Below are 22,225 nucleotides of genomic sequence, written 5' to 3' on the forward strand. Positions count from 1 at the left end.
GGTCCTCCGTATTAGCATTGGCAGCCGAGGCACAACTTTTCCTCGAGGCAAAGTGAAATCCCGGCGCGCTCGCACCCGCGGAATATAGTCCCCGGATTCAGTCGCTCAAACCGTTAACGGAAAAGTCGCGGCCGGAGCCTCGGCTGCTTCGAAGCTTTAGGCGTCGGTGTGGCGGCAGCGCTGAGGATCGGAGCTGGCCCGCTCCTTTCTCGACTTGTTTTCGGGAGAGTTTTGTGGAAAATGGCGTAAAGTGAGTGATGAGTCCTGTGTCCGTACTAGCAAAGAGAGGCAAGAACTTGCTTTGCAGACTGTGTCTACTTGTTCTTTCGATTGTTTATTGCCGGCTTATTTATTTATTTATTTTAAAGCTGTTTTAAGTTTTTTTGATTAACGCAGACGCGCTTGTAAAAACATCCACGCCAGCAATCGCACGCACACAAACAACTAACTTCATTTCGTTTGGATTCAAAGTGTCTGAAAAAGTGCTTTTGAAGTCCAGCCATGGAGATGCAAAGCCTTCAAGAGGCGCTGAAAGTAGAAATCCAGTGTCATCAGGTAAAAAAAAAACCCTTTCCCCTTATGGTCTAAAGGGAGAATGAGAGAGAGAAAGCGAATCAAACCTATAATAAGCTGGGCATTTCTTAGCAACGCTTTGGATTTAAGGATCAGTTAATGGCAATAACCCGCTGGCGAGGTTGTTTGCATCCAAGATCTTTAACTTTGAGACTAGTTTTTGCTGGTGTTTGAGTTCTGAGCAACAAGGATTTGGAGTAATATTGCGGTTGGTTTGTGTGTGTGTGTGTGTGTGGTGAGGAGATTAGTACGAGACTTGAATATTTATGAGATGTTCGAAACTGACTCAGTGTTTGCGTGCCTCTTTGTTCCTCCCAATCATGATAACTTATATTGCTCTTTGACCTTTTATATTAAAATCATATCAATATTTTAATTTTTTGTTTTTAGAAACTAGTTGCACAGATGAAGCAAGATCCACAGGTAAAATAGCTGATTCCTTAAGTCTTTTCTTTATCCTGTGTGTTCGTGAAGACGATCAGAAACTTTATCAGTGCAGATCTCATTTGCTAGTCAGCATAACTGTAGAGTGTGTATATTAAGCAGTAACTGTTAACACTGCATTGTATTTAAATGGGCAAAGTATTAATTTTGCGCCCATGTCATATCGCAGACGTGTCATTTTAAAAAAAATATTTTTTCCCCCAGAACGGAGAACTTAAGAAACAGCTCCACGAAAGACAGTCCCGAATAACATCTCTTAGTGAGAAACAAGTAAGAAATTGGTTTAGTTCTTGGCCATGTATTGATGTGTATAGTACCGATTTAACATTTGCGATGACTTTCACTAAAAGTAACTGTGGGGGAAGGGAGGAGGGATGGGGAGTTGTTAACAATGAATGTGCAACCTTGCAAGGTTGCACAATGTGTGACGAAAGCTATGTACATGTAGATGAACTGCTGAAGTTAAAATGTTGGTTTAAATGTTGAGATGAGTTTGCTTTCAAATGAAGTGAAGTTGTGGCGTGCGTTTAAGTTGGCAGATTCTGAGGCGTCCATTTTGGATAGGTCGACATATTTTCCAAGTATGAAAAGAGAAGGGGAAAATCTGGCAACTAATGTGCACGTTAAGTTTATAATACCGATTTCTATCGTCAGGCTCCCCATCTAATTCTTGCCGGAAAGCTTAAATAGTTTATTTATGTTTTTTTTGAGTTACAATGCTCTTACTTGCTGTCTCCTTGTTCTGATTTGCCGTGTAAGCGGTTGATTCGGGCTCAGCATCACTTTCCTTTTTCTTCTCTTGTGTGAATTTAATGAGCGGGGTATTGATCAGGACTTGATTTATTTTGGGAGAAATTTGAAAATATCGAAGTGCGTGGATATTGGTGCCCGAGAACTCCGAAGGCCGACTTTGCATACTTGGAGCAGTTGATGGAGCTTGGCTTCTAGCGGAGAACCCTGATTATTACAATGGAAAAAAAATTCAGCACCACGAACAGATGCCATTGAACGCACAGCTTGCCGTGGCTCTGTCCAGCACTAAGCTTCTCAGCAATTTTGTGTATTTTTGCAAAAAGATCAAATTTTTAATTTTCTTATTATTGTCCAAAAAGCTTATCCATAATTCTCATGAAGCATTTTAAGAGATTTAAAATCAGGATATTGAGTTTTTCTGAACTCCATTGATCTTGTTTCTTTTGGAATGCAGCTTGCAGCACCAAGTTAGCCCTGCATCTTAATTTTGTTCGGGATCGAAACGGGCTATTCTGTAAGGATAATCGGTGATCTTGCTGGTCGGTTTAATAGCTAATGATGTACAGTATGACTTTTTTTGAGAAGTAATTTGGTATATGTTATTTATTTATTTTGTTAGCACATTCAATTTGGTAGTGGAAGCTTCCATTTTGTAAGTAAGGGGTGTTGTGTTTTTTTCCTAACATGGAGAAAACTATGGAATGAAGAAATCGCAGTCTGAAGTGTGGAGGGGGATGGGGCATCATTCATGCTTAACATTACCATTTTGATCGCATTGATATTTTGCGTGGATGAGGGGGGTGGGGAGCGAGAGAAGGGAGCACATAGACTGTTGGCTATCATCACAACATGTTTATCAAATCAGTTTTTTTTAATTCATCAAAAATGTCTCCCAGCCCAATTGTGGAGGAAGGTATTTTTATTTTTTGATCACTCAGCATTTTGTATTGTAGTTAGAATAAAAAATGTGTACCAAAAGCTGTAATGTTTGCTTCTACTTTATTCATCACTTAATCAAACTTTTACTTAGGTGGGAAGAGCATGGGATTTTTTGACCAAGTACTCACAGTAATAACTGTTCTTTGTTACATTAAAAATTCATAACATAATGAACTGTAAAGTGCAAATTTACTGCACTTCCCAGCATGTGAAAACAGATAAATGTTTCCCTCTATGAAAGTGCTAACTTCCACTGATTTTATGCTCATCAGTCGCTTTCCAATACCTTGCCCAAATGGACATTCTTCACAAGTGAAACTAAACAATAAATATTAGTGGGCAGTTTGATCATGAGAGAAAGAGGCTTCACACCTATATGTGTCCACACATGCACTTTTTCAGTAGGAGTTAACAATTTGGGTAGGACATCCCTCCACCTGTGAAATCATTTACTCAGCACAAATTAATGATTGAGCCCAGGATTAAAACTGGAAATTTCCTACCTTTGTGATTCAGTATTATTGTGTTTTATTTATTCACTGAGCTATTTGGGAGCCTGTGATTTTCGTGGTTTATTTCCAAGTGAGCAACATTGGGGCAATTTATATTGATATCCGTTGTATGGTCCGATCATAGAAACAACTTTTTTTTTCTAACTTGAACTGCACTTGGAAAAAGTGAGTCCCTAATGAAGTGTCATAACTAACATTCATGCTGAAGTTTAGAAGAATATTTTTGCATTCTTGAGACTTCTGGATTTTTTAATATGCTGATCTCTTGATACCATAATTTAACTAGACTTGTTAACCATTATTCCATGCATCTTTGTGTGCCAAGAAAAGGTTTACCTTTACTTGGAATGTCATAGATCTGTTGTGAATGACTTGACCACTTCATTCTCCATTACTTAGGTTCATTTCATTCTAATCAACCATTTGAAATAGATGGTAACTTATTGTAGTGTTAGCTCATTCTCTCAGAACATGACTTTGAAAAGTTTATTAAGGCTTTATTCTTATTTCTTCCTGCCTCCAGTATGTAGGAGGTTAAAAGCTTTTGTTCTGGATTTGAATATGAATGTTTCATTTAATTTCTTTAAACGTTCGGTCAACAATAACATATTGTAATCAAGTATTTTGAGTCATGTCAAACTATTACACTTAATCAAGTGAAAAATAAATTTCCTGCAAATTGTCTGGCTTCAATCAAGGGTACTTCACAAGAAAATTAATTCATTGCATTATTTTACTTAAGGAAATCAACTTTGCCGTATGTAAGTAATTGACATAGAAGCTACCTCTACCTCTCCAAACTTATTTTTCTAAACAAGGTGTTAAATTTCAGTTTCATTGAAAGATATAAGATTTCCTCCTCTCATTTGTGAGTGCTTACACTCAAACCAGCCTAAAACCATGAAAATTGATGATATGCAAAATTTAAATTAAGGGATCGCAAAACAAAAAGAAGTTTGAAGCAGTCAACAGTGAGTAATGAATAACTGGCCAACTTATTACAGTTAGGACACAGCATACAATATCTCTGATGTCTAAGCAACAAAAAGTCTTTTTGGTGTAAACACAAACTAAGAAGTAATTATTTGATGGGGAAAAAGTCTATTTTCAAAACCTGTATGCATTTTAATACAGATAGATTATGATGAAGCTGATTTGGTAATATTTTGCTGCCTTGCCAGTAAATCAGTGATAATGCAGTCTCTTTCTCTGTGATTTGTTACTTGGGCAACTGATGGGTTTGAAATTATTCACTACATGCTTTCACTGACTGAATAGGAAACCTTTTGCCTGTATGTGGTTGTTTAATATAATTTAATGTAATGAAGCACAGTAATAATGCTTCTTAGTGTCACTTGACTGTTGTTTGAGCAGAACATTATCTTTCATATAACACACACCTCTTTTTTGTGTGTGTTTGTGTGTGTGTGTGCGTGCCTGCCTCTCAGCAATACTGACTTGTGTAAACACATTTAATGGCATATTATTTCTCCTTTTATAAATATTACATTTCATTTTCAATGAAATGCTGACAGTGTTTACCAATTTTTCATGATTGCAGTTAAGCTAGAGGGCTGTTGTAACCTTTTCTTGCAGAAAATATTTGCATTTTCCTGTTTGCCCGTTCACATTCTGGCTACCGGAAGACAGCTTTGTTTCTGGCTTGTATGACATCTTTTCTAATTTCTCTCTTTTTTAAAAGTTGCTTGATTTGCAGTGCATCTCTTGTAAATAGTTAATATTTGTGCTACTTTTTTAAAAAAAAGTGCTTGTATGTAACAATTCATTTAAATTGACTTCGAATTCCTTACCAAACTCAAAATTTGGTATAACTTTATTGCTTTGTCCCTTGACCTATCTTATTGGATTAACTGATTATAGGATAGGATTAAAAAGTTTCTTCTAGCTCAAATATATCTTATAGCTTGAATATAAAACTAAAGCCTGGTAACTACTTTTCCTTTTGTGTTAGTTTTCACTAATCCTCCACTTTGCAAAGACTCTTAATGAGGCATGTTTCACAGGTATCTGTGACTACCTTGCCAACATTGCCGTCTTTGTATGGTTCTTGCTTAGATGTTGTCAGGAGGCTTTTTCTGGGAGATGATACTGAGTTTGGAACTATCCTTACTCGATATCCAGCGGGGTTACTGGATTGTAATTGGAATTGCAACTCTGACTCAATTATTTGATTTTTGTTTTCTTAAGCTCGGGGGCATTGAGGCCAATTTTAATATGGCTAATACCATCTGCTTGCAACCAGCTAACTGCATAGATCAGCAATTGAACAAGCTATGTTGTTTTTGTGCTTGACTCAGGCAAACAAATACGGTATCAGAGTAATGTTCACCATTGTGGACCACTAGAACTTTTATCAGTATTTTATTTATATAGTCTTCAGCTTGGCTTTTGCGTATTCTCTGCACTTACTCAATTCTAGTGCTGTCATTTGATGATTTTTAAAGTTAAAAGATACTCAAAAGCTAAAATCTAGAATTAAAAAAAAATGTATGTTGTCTGTGTCTTTGGACATTCTCTGGTGGTGATTAGATCTTAGCCTCCTTAGCCATTTCTGTATCAGCTGCTTATTTTTTTTTGTATAGTTGTAGTTTCCAGTATGTCATGTAGATCTGCTGAAGCAGCATACTTCTGGCTGTAACCTTTGACAGCAGCAATGTGGAAAAATGTAGTGTAAAGCAGGCCTTTGTTGTGTTTAGAAAAAAAAAATCTAGTATTCTAACAAGCTGCAATGGGTTGCTGCTTCAGTGGTGGGCAATTATACTTAAACAGAATTAATTAATTATATAGTCATGGAAAATATGCTTATGTGTTTTATATGTGATGATTGAGTAATATCAATTGATTTTCTCTAATTATTTCTCAATTGGTGGAAGACTGATTTGGCCATTTAATAGGATAGTTTATTTTGCACTAGCATGAGGTGAAAATAAGTAGCAATGGGAAAATGTTGAAGTCTGGCTAGCTTAAAACTTTTTCATTTCTGACAGGTATACTTGAAGTAGTACAGAAGTTGATTAAGGGTGCTGGAGGATTTAAATGAGCATTTTGGATACAATTAGCTGTGTGCTAACACGTATCCTTAAAGTCCATGTGTGCCTAGTGTGAGACAGTTCAGAGTGCTAGTCTGAATTCATTGCAGCTAGGCTAAAGGTGACTACAATTTATAATATGCTTTAGTCTGCCTTTTGCAATTGCCTCTTTTGAGTTCAAACAATTGTCAATGGTTTTAAGAATGTATTTATATGCAATAATGTTTTCAGAATACCACTTTATAAATAGTGCTCAGTACTTTTTTTAAGTGCAAAATATCATTTTATTTTAAGAAAAATAAAATCTCATCACTAGCAGAACACCTATTAATTAATGTTTTTCAGATTGGAGCAAGGTTTGTCGTGGAGTTCCCCAGGGGTCAGTGTTGGGCACCTTGCTTTTCCTGATGTATATTAATGACATAGACTGTGGTGTTCAGGGCATGATTTCAAAATTTGCAGATGATACAAAGATTGGGAACCTTGTCAACTGTGATGAGGATAGTCTTGAACTTCAGAAGGACATAGAGGTGTTGGTGGATCAGGCAGACAAGTGGCAGATGAAGATCAAGAGAAGTGTTAGGTGATTGATTTTGACAGGAAGAATATGGAGAGACAGTATAAAACAAAAGGGAGAAGCTCTAAAGGAGGTGCAGGAATAGAGGGACCTCGATATATATGTACTTAAGTAATTGAAGATGGCAGGGCATGTTGAGAGAGCAGCTAATAAAGCATATGGTTTTTTAGGCTTAATTACTAGGGGCACTGAGTATACAGCTAAAGAGGTCATGTTGAACTTGTATAAGACAATAGCTAGGCCTCATGTGGAGCACTACGTCCAGTTCTGGGCGCCATACTTGAGGAAGGATGTGAAAGCATTTGCAAGACTACAGAGAAGATTCACAAGAATGATTTCAGGGATAAAGAACTGTAGCTATGAGGATGGATTGGAGAGGTTGGGACTGTTTTCCTTAGAGAAAATAAGGCTGAAAGGAGACTTGATAGAGGTATTCAAGATCCTGAGGAGTGTGGACAGGGTAAATAGTGAGAAACTGTTGACACTAAAAAGAGCTTCAAGAACCAGAGGGCACAGATTCAAAATAATTGGCAGAAGAAGTAAAAGTGATGTGAAGAAAATGTTTTTCACCCAGAGGGTGGTTGGAGTCTGGAATGAACTTCCTGATAGGGTGGTAGAGGCAGGTTTGATTGAGGTATTCAAATGGGAATGGATTGCTACCTGAAAAGAAAGAATGTGCAAGGTTACGAGGATAAGGCAGGGGAGTGGGACTTGCCAGAATGCTCTTTCAAAGTGCTGGTTCAGACTTGATGGGCTGAATGGCCACCTTCTACACTGTAAAGATTCCGTGATCTAACCATAATACAATTTATAATGGAATTGGTAGGTTCCTATTTTAATATCTACTTTCAGGACTTTGTTACATAGGTTAAGGTGATATAAAGATGGAGAAATTCTAAATTCCATTGTTGACTTTATTTTTTTCCAGCAAGGACTTTAAAGATAGGGAAGGCAAAATAATATACTAAAGCCATAACCGATGCTCCAAAACCATCAGTCCCGCACCCACCCCTCCCACCCTCCCGAACACAAATGTCATGTTAAATTGTCCTGTTTGAAAGACCAAATTTTAAATAATATTTTTCCTCTTTTCTAAAAATAAATCATTCACAGAATGTTAGTGTCAGTAGCAAGGCTAGCATTTATTGTTCATCCCTAATTGTCCTTGAAAAGGTGTGGGAACCGCTGCAGTCTTTGTGGTAAAGTTATTCCCAAAGTGCTGTCGGAGGGTGTTCCAGCATTTTGACCCAGTGACAATAAAGGAACAGTGAAATATTTGCAAGTCAGGATGGTGTGCGAGTTGGAGGGAACTTGCAGTTGGGTGGTATTCCAATGCACTAGCTACCTTTCTAGACAATAAAGGTTGCAAGTTTGGGAGATGCTGTTGAAGAAGCATTGGTGTGTTGCTGCAGTGCACCTCGTAGATCTCAAACCTTCTTTTATCGAAGGACCTGTTTTCAAATGGATTAGTAATCACTGATATGCCTCCCCCCTCCCCATTTAAATTATAATACTATATTATACTCATGAGAGTGTTGTATGTTTCGATAATGCTTTTAAGAAAATAGGTATTTACATACAGATAAGAATGAGATGGTGGGTGTGGTAGATGCTCGCTCTAGAGTGTGTCTATCCTAGATATGATGTTTGACAGTTACATTTGTAAATTATTCTCTACTTCCAGACAAGACCTGTACTTTTTTTTTCCCAGCCTTAGTGATATGAACTTGTATTTTGGTGCCTTTTCTTTGTGTTAAATATGTAGTACTTAAATATTAAAAAAAACCCTTTCTCTTGAACAAAGCTGAACTCACCTCACTCCTACCACCAGCCTTAGCTCCAACTGGTGACCATAATGCTATGTCCAACACTGCTTCATGCACATTCCCCTGCTAGATGAAACAGCTAATACAACCTGCATTGTGCATGTAGTGATTGCAAGCTGCTTATTCACTTTTGACAGCATGTTAGAGGCAGTCACCCATAGTTGGGAGCGAGTAGCTTTGGGATTCCTCAACATGAAGTTTGAATGGCACCTGTTCAAACATGGGCAAGGACACCTCCTGCTTATTACCACCTATTGCCCTCCCTTAGTTGATGAATCAGTTCTTCTCCATGTTGAACTACCACTTGGAAGAAGCACTGAAGGTGGCGAGGGCAAAGAACCTACTGAGTGAGGGACTTTAATGCCCATCACCAAGAGTGGCTTGGCAGCAGCGCTGCTAACCTAGTTGACTGAGTCCTGAAGGACAAACTGCCAGCCTGAGCTTGCAGCAAATGGTGAGAACACCAATATCAAAGAAAAACCTGCTTCATGTTCAACAGACTCCCTGTCACAAATGTATCTGTCCACGACAATATTGCTAGGACTGACCACTGGATATGAGTGTGGCCGAGTCCTGTTTTCACACTGAGGATACTCCATTGTGCATTGTGGCACTACCACAATGCTAAATGGGATATTTTGGAATGGATCCAGCAGCTCAAAGTTGTGGGCCATTAATAGCAGCAGAATTATGTTCCACAGTCTAACCTCATGTCCTGGCATATCTCTCTCAACCATTACTATCAAGCCAATGGATTAACTCTGGTTCAGTGAGGAGTGTTGAAGACAGTGTCAGGAGCATCGTTCAGGCATACCTAAAAATGAGTGGCAACCTGCTGAAGCTACAACATATGCATGCTAAATCATGGAAAAAGCATACCGTGGACATAGTTGGTTGTGAGATCACTTTAACTATCAGTTTAAAGCACTGCAGTCCTGCCAATTCCAGCCGTGAATGGCGGTGGAGAATTAAACAGCTAAAGGGAGGAAGAGGCATCATGAACATTCCCATCCTCAGTGATGATGGAGCACGGCTTGTGAGTGCAAAAGACAAGTTTGTAGAGTCTCTAAACATCTTCGACCAGAAGTGCCAAGTGATCCACCTCAGGCCCCTCCTGAGGTCCCCACAATGACAGCAGCCAGTCCTCGGCCAATTCGATCCCCTCCACACGATATCAAGAAATGGTTGAGTGAACTGGATATAGCAAAAGCTATGGGTCCTGACAACATTCTGGCTGCTGTGTGGAAGACTTGTGTTTCTGGATTAGTTGTTTTAGTACAGCTTCAACATTGGCATTCACCTGACCAAGTGGAAAATTACCCAGGTATGTTCTGTCCATAAAAGTCAAGACAAATCCAATTCTGCAAATTGCCCTATTAAACAACTCTTAGGATGGAAGTTATCGTTGACCGAACTATTAAACGTACTTGGTCACTAATAAATGGTGAGATGTTGTTCATTTTGGGTTCTGCTGGGATCACTCAGCTCCAGATCTCCTCACAGCCTTGGTTCAAATATGGATAAAGGATCCAAGTTCAAGTTGAGGTGTAAGTGACCACCCTTGACATCAAATCAATATTTGATTGACCAATGTCACGGGCCCTAGCAAAACTTGGGTAAACTCTCCACGGGTCGGCATCCAACAATCATTTTCTGTTGTGCTAGATGTGACTTCAATCATTTAAACCTCATGACATCGCGACAGGTGTTCCTGTGTCCAGGGTCCAAACATCTTCAGCTGCTTCATCACTGACCTCCTTTTCCATCATAAGGTCAGAAGTAGAAATGTTCCTTGATGGCTACATTGTTCAGTACCATTAAAATTGCTGTTTTCCATCTTTTGATGAAGAAATATGGACAATGTGGCCGAGCTTGTGATACTCCCCCAGCTATCCATTCATTTGAAATGCAATGCTTATTCAGACAGAGTAATGCACTTGTATTACTTGGACTGACATGGTGCCAGTTATTCCACTTTGTAATCTTACCATGCTTTAAATTGCTTGTTCCATGCACATTATTTATTTTGCACATAAAATATAAGAACGACACATAATCCATGTGAGCTTTTGAAATTTCTGGATGTCATCAGTGTAGCTTTATTTGCATGCTCGGATTATGGCATCTATGAAAATGTAGGTACCTGGCATGCCTAGATTCAGTGTGTGTGTGTGTATGTGTATATATATATATATATATATATATATATATACACACAGAGATTGGAATAAACGATGCATGACCAGATGTGAGTGAACCGTTAGCTTCTATCTGGTGTGTGCTGCAGGTGGACAATTCAGAAAGCTTGTTAAGAACAGAATTCGATAAAAATTCAGATCTTTTTATTCCAGCCTCACTTTGTAAATTGCTGGCAAGAGCACCAACTTTTATTTTTCCATATTGCAGAAGTTTGACTTAATTTGAGAAAATAATCTTAGTTCTGTTAAACTGAAAGGCAGACAATAAGAAACAGTTTGAAGATGAACTGCCAGGGTTTTTTTCCAGAGATTTGAAACTTTCTATAGTAAAGTAAAACAAAAAACCTCCTAGCTCTCTCAGACACTGTCTCTTGCTCTGATATAGTTCCACAACTGTCCACTGTCTTTCTGTTCCTTTTTTGTAGTGATCATTTTTCATGTGTGAACCAAGACAGTGAGTACCTGCAGGGTATGTGATCTTTGTAAACTTGTGTTCACTCAGTGTTAAATGATCTCTGGTGGGGCAGCAGTTAGGTTGCCACATTTGGGCTCAATCTCACTTGGGTGGAGAAAGGAGAAAATATCAGGATGGTTTCCAGTTAGCTGTCTTAGAGAGTATGTGTGTGTGTTTGTGGACATCTGATGGGAATAGGGTAAAATTGTATACCAACATTATTATATAGGCCAACACAAAGAATGTAAGGCTTCTGGTGCCTTAAGAAATTTAACCACGTAATACCAGCCTTCAGTAGAGGAGGGGAAGATGAAAAGGGAGAAAATTAGCAAAAAATAAAAATGCACTTTTGTGTAGAATGAATAAATAGCAATCAGGAGCAGGAGTCCTGACTTAGTTTGTTTATTTCTCTTTTGCTGCTTGGTCCAATGGTACCGAAGGAAATTTGCACTACACCTGCTGCCTTGACTGAGATCTGGTAATGGCAGACTGGGAATTGAACCTTCTGGTGTTTATGAATTAGTATCACACCAAAGGATGCATTTATTAGCCAAATCAATGAAGGAAAATTAAGATTGAGCCTTAATTATACATAAAATGATATAACTTTATAACACAGAAACAGGCTATTCAGTCTAGCTAGTCTGAGTTTGTGTTTCATCTCCACCTAAGGAGTAATTCTAATCTCGTAAACCTTCACTGTTTCATAGCCCTTTGTTCGCTTTTCCTTCAATACCTATCTAATGTATAAATTCTCATGATCTTGTCTTAAATCACAACTCTGGTATTTAACTTCACAACCTCACGTTCTCTGTATTTATGAAAAAAAAAAAGTTTCTCCTATTTATCCGGAACTTTACATTTATCTTGTACCTGTCTCATATGTTTTGGAAGTGGCCTGTTTGTATTTGCACTGCCCTCTCTTCGTAATTTTGAACATCTCTGAAATCACCTCAGAATCATCTATTATAACAAAAACAACCTGGGTCATTGAAGTTGTTTTTGTATTTGTGTTAGCTCATACCAGTTAGTTTCCTAATGACTCCGCATTGTCTCAGTATCCTTCCTATTGTGTGGAATGCAAAACTGTACACATCACTCCAACAGTGGTTTCATTTGAGGATTTATATAGATTTATTTATATATACATGCTGACTTGTATATTCTGTATATCTTCTCATAAAACCCAATATTCATTAAGTTTTTTTATGGCCTTACCCATTTGAGATGCTGCTTTTAGTGTCTTGTGAATGTGAACCTTTTTCCCTGCCCATCCCAATCTTTATGCTCTCCCACATCATCCAACCTTCTCCCTTTCCCCAAGGTACAATTTTTTTTTAACCAAAACACACCACCTCACATTTAGTGACATTGAACATTTTAAAGTGTCAAACTTCTGGTATGAGCATGTTGAATTAAATCCAGATTTGAGTTTGCAAAATTTATTTAAACACTGGCAAATTGGCCCTTGAACTATTGTGTAGAGCTGTTTCAAGCTATTCAGCATTCACTTAGTTTGATTCAGACACTTAATTAAGATAAGTTTGGCAAAGATCAGATTTGGAAATGGGAGTTAAGCTCTACAAACTTGTGTATTTATGATGGCAGTAGACAGAGTTATTGTAATATTGGTAATTCGGGATTCATTGCAATCTTCAGTATTTTGAATCCTAATCCTTAAGATAAAGCGTTTTTTGGGCGGGGCTTCTTAATAGCCCTGTGTTCAGTGTACAATCTATTTGATCACCGCAGCAAACTGACCAGGAAGCTGTCAGGTTTAATTCACAAACTCTATTCATTCCCTGTGGCTAATGGAAAGAAAAAAACAATGGCCAGTTGCTTCTTCTATTTGTAATCCCTCCACCACAAAGTTAAGGTTTTAGAAAATCAGCAGTGTTGACCACCATGAATACCCTACTGATGATTCTGGATCTGGGCTTGGAAACTAAGAATGGCAGCTTAGGCAAGTATTTGCCTGTAGAATCTTTAGCCTAGCATGAACTGCAACCTTCAAGAGAGTTGCAGGAAGCATTTTAAGTAGAAGTTAGCAATATTGTACTTCCATAATCTGCCATTGTTACAAGAATGGTGGAAAACACTTAGCTTCTGTGCTGAACTACAAAACCCAGATAATGATTCCCGTTTGGATGGGGTGTTGTTATTTGCTTTTGAAAGTCAGTCATTTGGATTTGCTTTTGCTCAGCTGTAAATGTTCAATAGAGTTGGTGAGAACTCCAATCACTCACTCAGTGGATTCTAATTATGAATACACAGTCTGAAATCAAATAAGCAGTCTTTAAAAGGAATCAACTCTGGCAGCTTTGTTTAATGGCCTTTAATGAACTTCTTCAGCAGCTTGTATCATAGCAACACATTTTATTACATGGCAGTGTAGGAGAACCAGTTTGCAGATAGAGTTCTGCAGTCATTTATTTTCCCATCTTTGCACATTATTCTTAGCATCTTAACTCATGAATACACAAACAGCTTTGACAATTTTGCCAATAACTTCTGATTTGGTTAAATTGTAACATTTTCCTCTATGATGTAATGATCAACTAATTTAGAGGTTAAGTTCCCAAGCTTCTTGAATTGTTTTGTATATAAAATTACAAAAAGAATTTTATACTTTAAAATCAAATCCTCTTGCATATTTTCAAGCTTAAAACATAAAATGCCTATGCATTTTGTAAAAACATTTTATTCTTCTGCTTGTGTTGCTTTTGCATAAAGTTGGTAGTCTTGTTAAAAAGGCTACATTGAAGCCAAGCATTAAAAGTGAAAGGTGCTTTTCTGAGTTTAGGTTACGCCAAGTTGTTTAGTGGAGTTCACGGTTTTTACTCTGTCTTATTGTACATCTGATCTGGGAGTATTTGATGTTGGCACTGAACTCAAAAATTGTAATGTTCCTCTAGTTCCAAGTTCCTGTTCCATAAGTTATTATCTTGGGTGCAATAAAATTGAAGTAAATGAAAACTGACGATTTTAAAAATGGTGCTTAAGATCTATTTTTTTCCCCCTTCAGTTCATTCACTCTTTGAACCTCTGAGAAAGCCTTGCTTAAGCTTAGGAGTGTAATCTAAATAGCGGATGTCAGAGCACACTATTACCATGGTTTCAGTGACTTTTTTTGCCATTGTATCACTAGTTTAGTTTTCTATAAGTTGTTTACTAGAGGATAGGCTCCACAAACTCACCTGTAGTCAAATTCTTACAGATTTGTGTTCCAGATAAATTGCATAATTGCTATTCTGCCCCTGAACCTTTATTTATAAACTTCCTCATTGTATTCCAGGCATTTTGTACTCTGTTGTAACTTCTTCATTTCTTTCAAAGCTCTTAGATGGCCAGCTGGCCCAGGAAAATGACACGTCTTAGAAAATGACGCATATCTCTGAGATAGCTAGTTTTGTATTCAGCTCCTACACTTCTGCGAATTGAACACTGTTACTGTAATAAAGTTACTCAAATGACAAGAGCAGCTTTATTGCTCTAAAAATATACTCTTCAATTAAAATCGAATTTTAATTTGTGTTTACCCTGTCATCCCTTTCGCTTTCTTTCTCATTTTTATATTTGAAATGTTTCATTTTGCTTCTGTCCCACCTGTGCTTTTTGTACCTTTATTTCTTTTAAGACGGTATTAAAATGCTTTGCCTTTTGACTTTTGCCTCTTGAATTCTGTTGTCCGTTTGGAGGTGAAAACTATTTTTAAAATCACCTGATTAACTAAAAAATGTTTGAAAGATTATTTGTCTAACCCTGTCAAAAGCCATAATAGTGATGATTGACATGGTTCCATCGCTCAGATGACTATATCTATTTCTGAGTCATAAAACACATCAGTACAAAAAGGGCTGCGAGCAAGTGAGCTATCCTCAGAGAAGAGTACTAAGAAACATATTTCTGCAGTTTTTGAATTCACTGCTATACCTCTGTTAAAATTATTTGAGCTTTGCAGATGAAGTTGTCCTTGACATTTCTAGCATGTCTCCCCATGGTCCTGGCTTCTGGGAGAGTTGCCACAAGATCTCTGTCTTCACTCTCAACCTCCTCAGATCAGGAGAATATATCAGCTCACCTTTGCAATGCCATGTGTGCAGGACTTTGGAAGCACATTTTGAGCAATCTTATGGTGTACTTCACAATTGCCCTTCTTGAGCAGTGTGCTGTGTTGTAATGCTCTTTTGCAGGACTTTGGGGATGACGCACTGGTGTTCTAAACCACGTTCTGAGGGAATAGCCCTTGTCACCCAGGATCCAACCCTGCTCTTGGGCACAAGCCTCAAGTAGCTGTGGCAGCTGGTAATTCCTTAAGATGTATGTGTTGTGGGAGCCCCTTGGAAATGAGCACAGACCTGCATTATTCCTTACCGATAGTCACAAACAACTAGAAGATTAAGGGAGTGAAACTTTTTCTGATTTAACAATGAGGCTGGCTATTGCCAGTGAGGCCTAATGGCCATGTGTGCAGTCGATTACACCCTTTACCTGTGGGAACTGCCTGATGGCCCTGGGGTCAACTGCTCCAGTAACCATAAGTTGGGAATCAAATGAATTTGTTGGCCCTTCTGAACAGGTCATTTGTCACCTCCAGTATGCACTATGTGGTGCAGCCTGGGAAATTCCAGATGTTCCTTTTGGAGCCCTGAAATGAGCCACTGGCATAGATGTTTAGGTCCAGAGTTACCTTGAGGGTGACTGGCATGGGATTCCCTCGAAAGCTATGGGGCTGCAGGTCTTGTCGGAGTGTGCGTAGGTCAGTAACTGCCTCTCGAGAAAGCTTTAGCTGTGTCTGAAATTGTCTGTTAGGCATTGCAGGTAGTTGGTGCGTGTTCTGCACACACACTAACACGCCAATGCTCTTCAGCGATGAAGACGGCCCTGGTTGAGTTCCTCCTGACCTCCCTCTCCCTTGGCTGGTAATGGTTGATGGTTTTATTGCTGTGTGACCAAACCCCTCTGGTAAATCCTCTCCTCCACCTTCCAAGGTTGTGAAAAGATTGGATGTATGGGACTCAGTGCAGATCCACGAAGTGAACTATGAAGAAGGCAGGCAATGATATGAGCGCCTCTGTTGACATTGCTTTAGCTCTTAGAGCAGCTGCAGTTGACCATTGGGAATGCATGACCCTCCAAGGTGCCACACCCAGAGCTCCTTCCATCCCATAGTGGACTCCTCCCACAACAACCTGATCTCTTATGAGTTAAAAGTTTCCAGAAATACCTGATCTCCAGCAAGGTAGCAGTTTCCTTAGCACCCATGTCAATAGCCACTAACACTGTGACCTTACAGCTGGATCTGCTTTGCTTCAAACTCAGGTTCCCTTCTCTGACTGTGATCTTTTATGTATGGTGCAGCTGCCTCCCTTGGACACACACGACAAGGCTACTACAACGATGGACCCTGCCCAACATGAATCTTGTTCCCTTCAGAAACCTCCTCTCCCCCTGCCCCTAAATGTACTAGTGCCTAGCTGTGCTGTAGTTTGAGGACCCAAGCACAGTCCCCACCCTCTTGCCCAACTGCTGCGTAGTTTGAGAACCCAAGCACCACACTCTCCACCCTGGCCTCATTGTTGGCACTATCTTTCCCTACTAAAGTTCCATATGCTGGTACGATGGACAGAGACAAAACCTCTCCTCAAATCCAAAGATTGAACAATGCTGCCTGCTGCATGACACCTTCAAGCTATTGGGAAAGGAGAGACACAAGTTTCCCACACGCCACTAACTTAATCTTGAAGGTAGGACTGAATCTGTTATGCTTCCCAATTAATCGATATTCATGGCATGCAAATGTAATACAAGTGGGAACCCACCACAGGACGGCCTGAGGCCCGACATGTCACAAACACGCTGCTGAATTAATCATGCATCTCAACCCGCCATCGAGAAATTGAAATTTCAGCTTCCGTCTCACTCGCCCCACGTGCCACATATCTCGCTCTTGCAGGCTCCATAAATCCCCTCCTAAGGACTGTGGCAGTTTAAAAAGGCAATGTGTCACGCGAACACTTCAAGACCAACAAGAGCAACTGAAGATGGACACTAGATTGCCCTAGAGACTGTTGCCTTAGACTGAGTGCAAATGAGTTTGACTAGATTTAAAAAAACAAGTACAGTATTTGCCCCACAATGCAACCAAGTTGCCTCCCGTGTTGTTGCTGTCTTGTGTTTTGTTTACTGCAATGGATAGTTTGAAAAATAATCATAAATATTGAATAACTTTATTATTTACAGCAATTTGGATGATTCTTGGTGATCAAGAGAGAAGCTATGATGTAACTAAGGCTTTACAGTTTGAAAAGAGGCATTTTAAGTGAGGACCTTATGGATGTGCACATGATACTGAAATGAGTTGGGAACATACTTGGCATGTTTTGAGATACAGCAGGACAAGAAGACACAGATGCAGGTTGTGAAGGAGCTGGCAATCCTTTTTTGTACATGTTCAGTACTTTTTTTACACAGAATGTTTTTATGCACAATAATCAGTAACTGAGAAAAGCTGTAACACAGGCAATAAGAGAGAGACTATATTCTCTGACTTCCTGTGTTTGACGCCATGGAGGATTGTATTTGCTTGGCTGACTTTTAATGCCCTCAGGGCTCAGCAATGAAGAGTATTATCCACATCCCAAAGAGAAATATTAAGAAAAGAGAAAAGCTAAAAGCATTTATAATGGACAATTAACAAAAGACAGGATACATCAATAAAAGAACCCCATTTTCCTCCCATCTCCTTGCTCAGCTGTAAGTCACCTCTTGGATACTTGACCATTCATCTGCTCCCCTCACATTCTATTCATTTTCCCCAAGGGCCGGTGGTGAGGGACCAAAGCCGCCTTCATAAGTCCTGACCTGAGACGAGTAAGGAGTGATCAGACTGATGTCTTTGAGAACTATGAAGGCTTATAAGAAAGTGAATAGTGATTGTTTCCACTGGTCTACCAGCTAGTAATAAGAAGGCACAGTTTTAAAGAATTGAGGGAGACATTAGTAAAATTTATTTACATGGAAGGTGTTAGAATATGGAATTCTTTCCCACAGACTATTTTTGAAATAGGTCATAAATTATTTAAGAAAGGAATTAGATAGTTGCTTGAAAATGATAAATGTTAATGGGTAAGAATGAGTGAGTAGGAGAGTGGTGATCTGGCTACATTGGAGAAATACAGCAGGGCATATATATTGGGCACATGACCTGTATTTTGCTGTAACACTCTGAATGTATGTTTTATTTGTACATCAGTTCTGTACTATTCCAGGTGACTTGCTACCAGGCTGTGTCAATATTACTTTTGATCCAGTTTATTTGAGGTACATAAGAATATTTTAAGCTGGCTTCTCAAATTTCTTTCCTCATCTTCAATTTATTCCCCTTAAGTGAGAAAATGGTTGGCTTCTGCTTGGTGCTTTATCCCTATTTCACCAAATAAGAAATCTGAGGTGTGATCTTTCAACCTACCAGATTGTAGGCAGCTCCACTGTCCTTCTGATTGACTAGCTGAATATTTTTATTCTATTTATTCATTATGGTTGTAATGTAGGAAAAAGCATGCGAACTTCATGCTGAATTTAGTCAGACAGCTGATTAAGTCATGAGGCAACTTGAATATATGGTCAATTTACAAATTTGCCTTAGTGAAGGATTTTTTCAGCAATACTTTCCCTTTATGCATAAACTCCTCAAGTTAGAGTTAGGTCATTGAGCAGTGAAATCAAGAAGTACTTCTTCCACAAAAAGGGCAGTGAGAACATGGAATTCTTTTCTTCCGAAAGGTGCTGGGTCAATTGAAACTTTCAAGACTGAGAAAGATGTAATTTTATTAAGTAATACATCAGGAAATAGATCAGAAATGGGTAAATAGACATGAGTTACATGATCTAATTGAATGGTTGAGTAGGCTCGATGGGTGGAATGGTCTACTCCTATACCTATGTTGCTATATATGAAATGAAGGAAAAAGCTAATTAAAGTCTAATTTGGTAACTAAGTTTAAAGAAGGTTTTTTCCATTATAATGGGTGGTGTGTTTCAAGTAGAGAGTTAATTAAACAGAGGTCATCGGAGATAAGACCACCAGTTTTCCTTTTCTAACAAAATCTCTTGTTTCTTTGCTGCAGCCATGGCAGATTCTCTATGAACACATGCGGGATCATTTCACTCTTTTAGAACTGTTAAAAGGATAGCATAGTTAACTAATAAATTCCAGCTCACCAAGCCAATTACAAAGATTTTGCTAATCCAAATTACATTAATAAGATTGCTTACTGATATTTAGTTTTTACTATAAAATGTATGCCTGACTGCCTCTTGAGAAATCTGATGTCATCTTACATGCGGGTACAAAAACTTCGCTGAAATTTGTTAATTGTACAGTGCATTGTGACCACGACCTGATGAGATTGCTGGATTTGTCCGACTACTTGCATCACATGTTTGCAGGAACACAATGATGAGATGCAATGTCAGCACTGTCTGTCTAGGAGATGTGCTTGGCTAGATTCTATGGAGTACAGATAGTGCAGCCTGTATCTGGAGTGAACTATATCAGATTCTGCAAAACTAAAAACAAAGCACTCTGTATGTAACTGTGTTACCAGGGAATGCCAGTAGATGTCAATGTTTGTATATATATTTACACTGAAGAAATCAAATGTAATTGCTTTAAAATGGTTTTCCTCACATAAAATAAACGCACCCGCTGGGCCTGAAAAAAACTCTACATGATTGACCTCCTGCCTTGGAGATGTTATGTGAAGAAATTAAATTAAAAGGGCATTAAATGGCATCCATTCCAGTTGAGGGAGATTGCTTCCAGGATCGGAGTTAACTCGCAGTAGAATGGAAAGTAAGGCCAACTTTGATGATTTTTCTTTTAAAATTAGTGATAAATTAGTTTGTTTACCTGCTGCCTAGTACATAAGAAACTGGCTTTATAGTGCTGGATACTAAACCATAAGATTAGTAAATATATTTTTTCTTAAAACTTAGTACACTGTGGAGATGCTAATGGTAGCTTGATTATATTTTTATATAGCCAAGAAGTGCAGCCTGAAATACTAAATGATGCTGGTGATTATTAAAGTCATACTGAACTGCACAATGTGTTACTTTTTTATTGATTCAGATGATAGAGATGCTTGATGCATAAGTGTTACAAATCGTTGAGTATTTTAAGATCTTGCATGAAAATTGGGTTAGTCATGTATGGTAAAATAACTCGTTTTAAATCTTCATCTTTTCTTCGTGTAGAAGAAGAAAACCTGTGTTCTGACCATGTCTGCCTGTTTGTGATTGTCATTGATTTGGCAGCCAACTGAAAATGTTTAATTCCATTTTCACCAAATTGATTCTTTTTTAAAAAAAAAACTGGATTCCTTTCAATTTAAGTAAACAAGCAAATGTTCCCATGCCTAAACTGTTAGCTAATAGTTTAACCTCCATTCTTTGTTTTCTGTAAGCATGTAAGTGATTTCCTGTCATTGGGCATCTTTTTCTTTAAAGAAGCAGAAATGGTAGAAATTGTCAGTGTGCCAAATGGGTGTATAAATATTCTGTACTTGACTACCAAGTTGTGAGGTCAGTAACTTAAAGGTTAATATTTGCTGAATCATCCCATAGTCAGAACTTTCAAATAATCACATTTCTGAAAATGTGCATGCATGTGCACGTGGTAAGCAAAAATTGTAGGATGGACTGCCTAGCTGGGTTAAAGTAGTAAGTAGGGAAGACTGAGTGCAGTGGTAATGTCACTAGACTAGTAATCCTGAGTCCTAGGCGAATGTTCTGGGAACATGGGTTCAAATCCCACCTTGGTAACTGGTGGAATTTAAATTCAATTAATAAAAAAAACCTGGAATTGAAAGCTCATGTTAGTAATGGTGACCACAAAACTATCATCGATTGTTGTAAAATCCCATCTGGTTCACTAATGTTCTTGAGGGAAGGAAAGCTGGCGTTCTTACTTGGCTTGGCCTATATGTATCCAGACCCACAGCAACGTGGTTGATTCTTACCTTCAATCTGAAATGGTCTTGCAAGCTCCTCAGTTCAGTTAGGATTGGGCAACAAATGCTGGCCTTGCCAGTGATGCCCACAGCCCATGAAAGAATTTTTTAAAAAGTTGCTGAGCCGTGTGCAAAATATTGTTTTCAGGAATCTCAGTTAGCTGATCTAAACTGGGGTTGTGGTAGGGACTCTTAATTTGACTTGCTACTCCTTGGAACTAGTGAGGAAAAATCAGGTAGGACTCTTTTAACTGAATAATGAACTGTATCGTAAATATAATTTAGGTTCAAGATATTGAGTCAGACTTGATTGCATATGTATTTGAAAATTAATTTAAGTTTTATTTATGGCAGGCTTCACTTATCAGCAAAGCCGAAATATGACCACAGGACTAAAAAGACATTGGATTACATACCCCTATTACATACACATTTACTCCCTGCACTACTGACACACACTGATTGCAGTGTATACCATTTACAAAATGCACTGCAGCAACTTGTCAAGCCTCCTTCAATAGTACCTTCCAAAACCCGCAATCTCTACCACCTAGAAGAACAAGGGTGGCAGATGCATGGGAATACCACCATCAGAAGTTGCCATCCAAGTCACTCAAGCCAGTCTTTACAAGAGGACAGTGATTATCCTGGGAACTACACCAACTGAACTTATTTGTAGCTCCCCACCTAGGTGTAGTCTTGCTCCCCTTATACCTTTTGACAGCTTTGGCCACAACCCTCTTTTTGTTTCCAAACCTTTAGATGAGCTTTGTCTCATTTCTCTGGAGAAATGGCACTGCTGTTAGGAACAGGGGTAGGCCATTTGGCTTGTCGAGCCTGCTCCCTCATTCAATTAGATAACATCTGATCAGTTTCCTCAATG

The 22,225-nt window shown here is 38.6% G+C and overlaps 1 protein-coding gene across 1 annotated transcript in view; it reads left to right on the plus strand.

The window, feature by feature from the left end:
- Nucleotides 1-22: 22 nt before the first annotated feature.
- phf21b (PHD finger protein 21B) overlaps nucleotides 23-22,225 on the plus strand; it is a 249,813-nt gene continuing 227,610 nt past the window's right edge. The window contains exons 1-4 of the mRNA XM_041215898.1: nucleotides 23-250; nucleotides 472-555; nucleotides 964-996; nucleotides 1,222-1,287. Of these exons, the coding sequence (XP_041071832.1) occupies nucleotides 502-555; nucleotides 964-996; nucleotides 1,222-1,287 (153 nt within the window). The 5' untranslated portion in view covers nucleotides 23-250; nucleotides 472-501. The remainder of the gene's footprint in view (nucleotides 251-471; nucleotides 556-963; nucleotides 997-1,221; nucleotides 1,288-22,225) is intronic.

This window comes from Carcharodon carcharias, chromosome 21 (genome assembly GCF_017639515.1).
Source record: "Carcharodon carcharias isolate sCarCar2 chromosome 21, sCarCar2.pri, whole genome shotgun sequence".
Lineage (NCBI taxonomy): Eukaryota > Metazoa > Chordata > Chondrichthyes > Lamniformes > Lamnidae > Carcharodon > Carcharodon carcharias.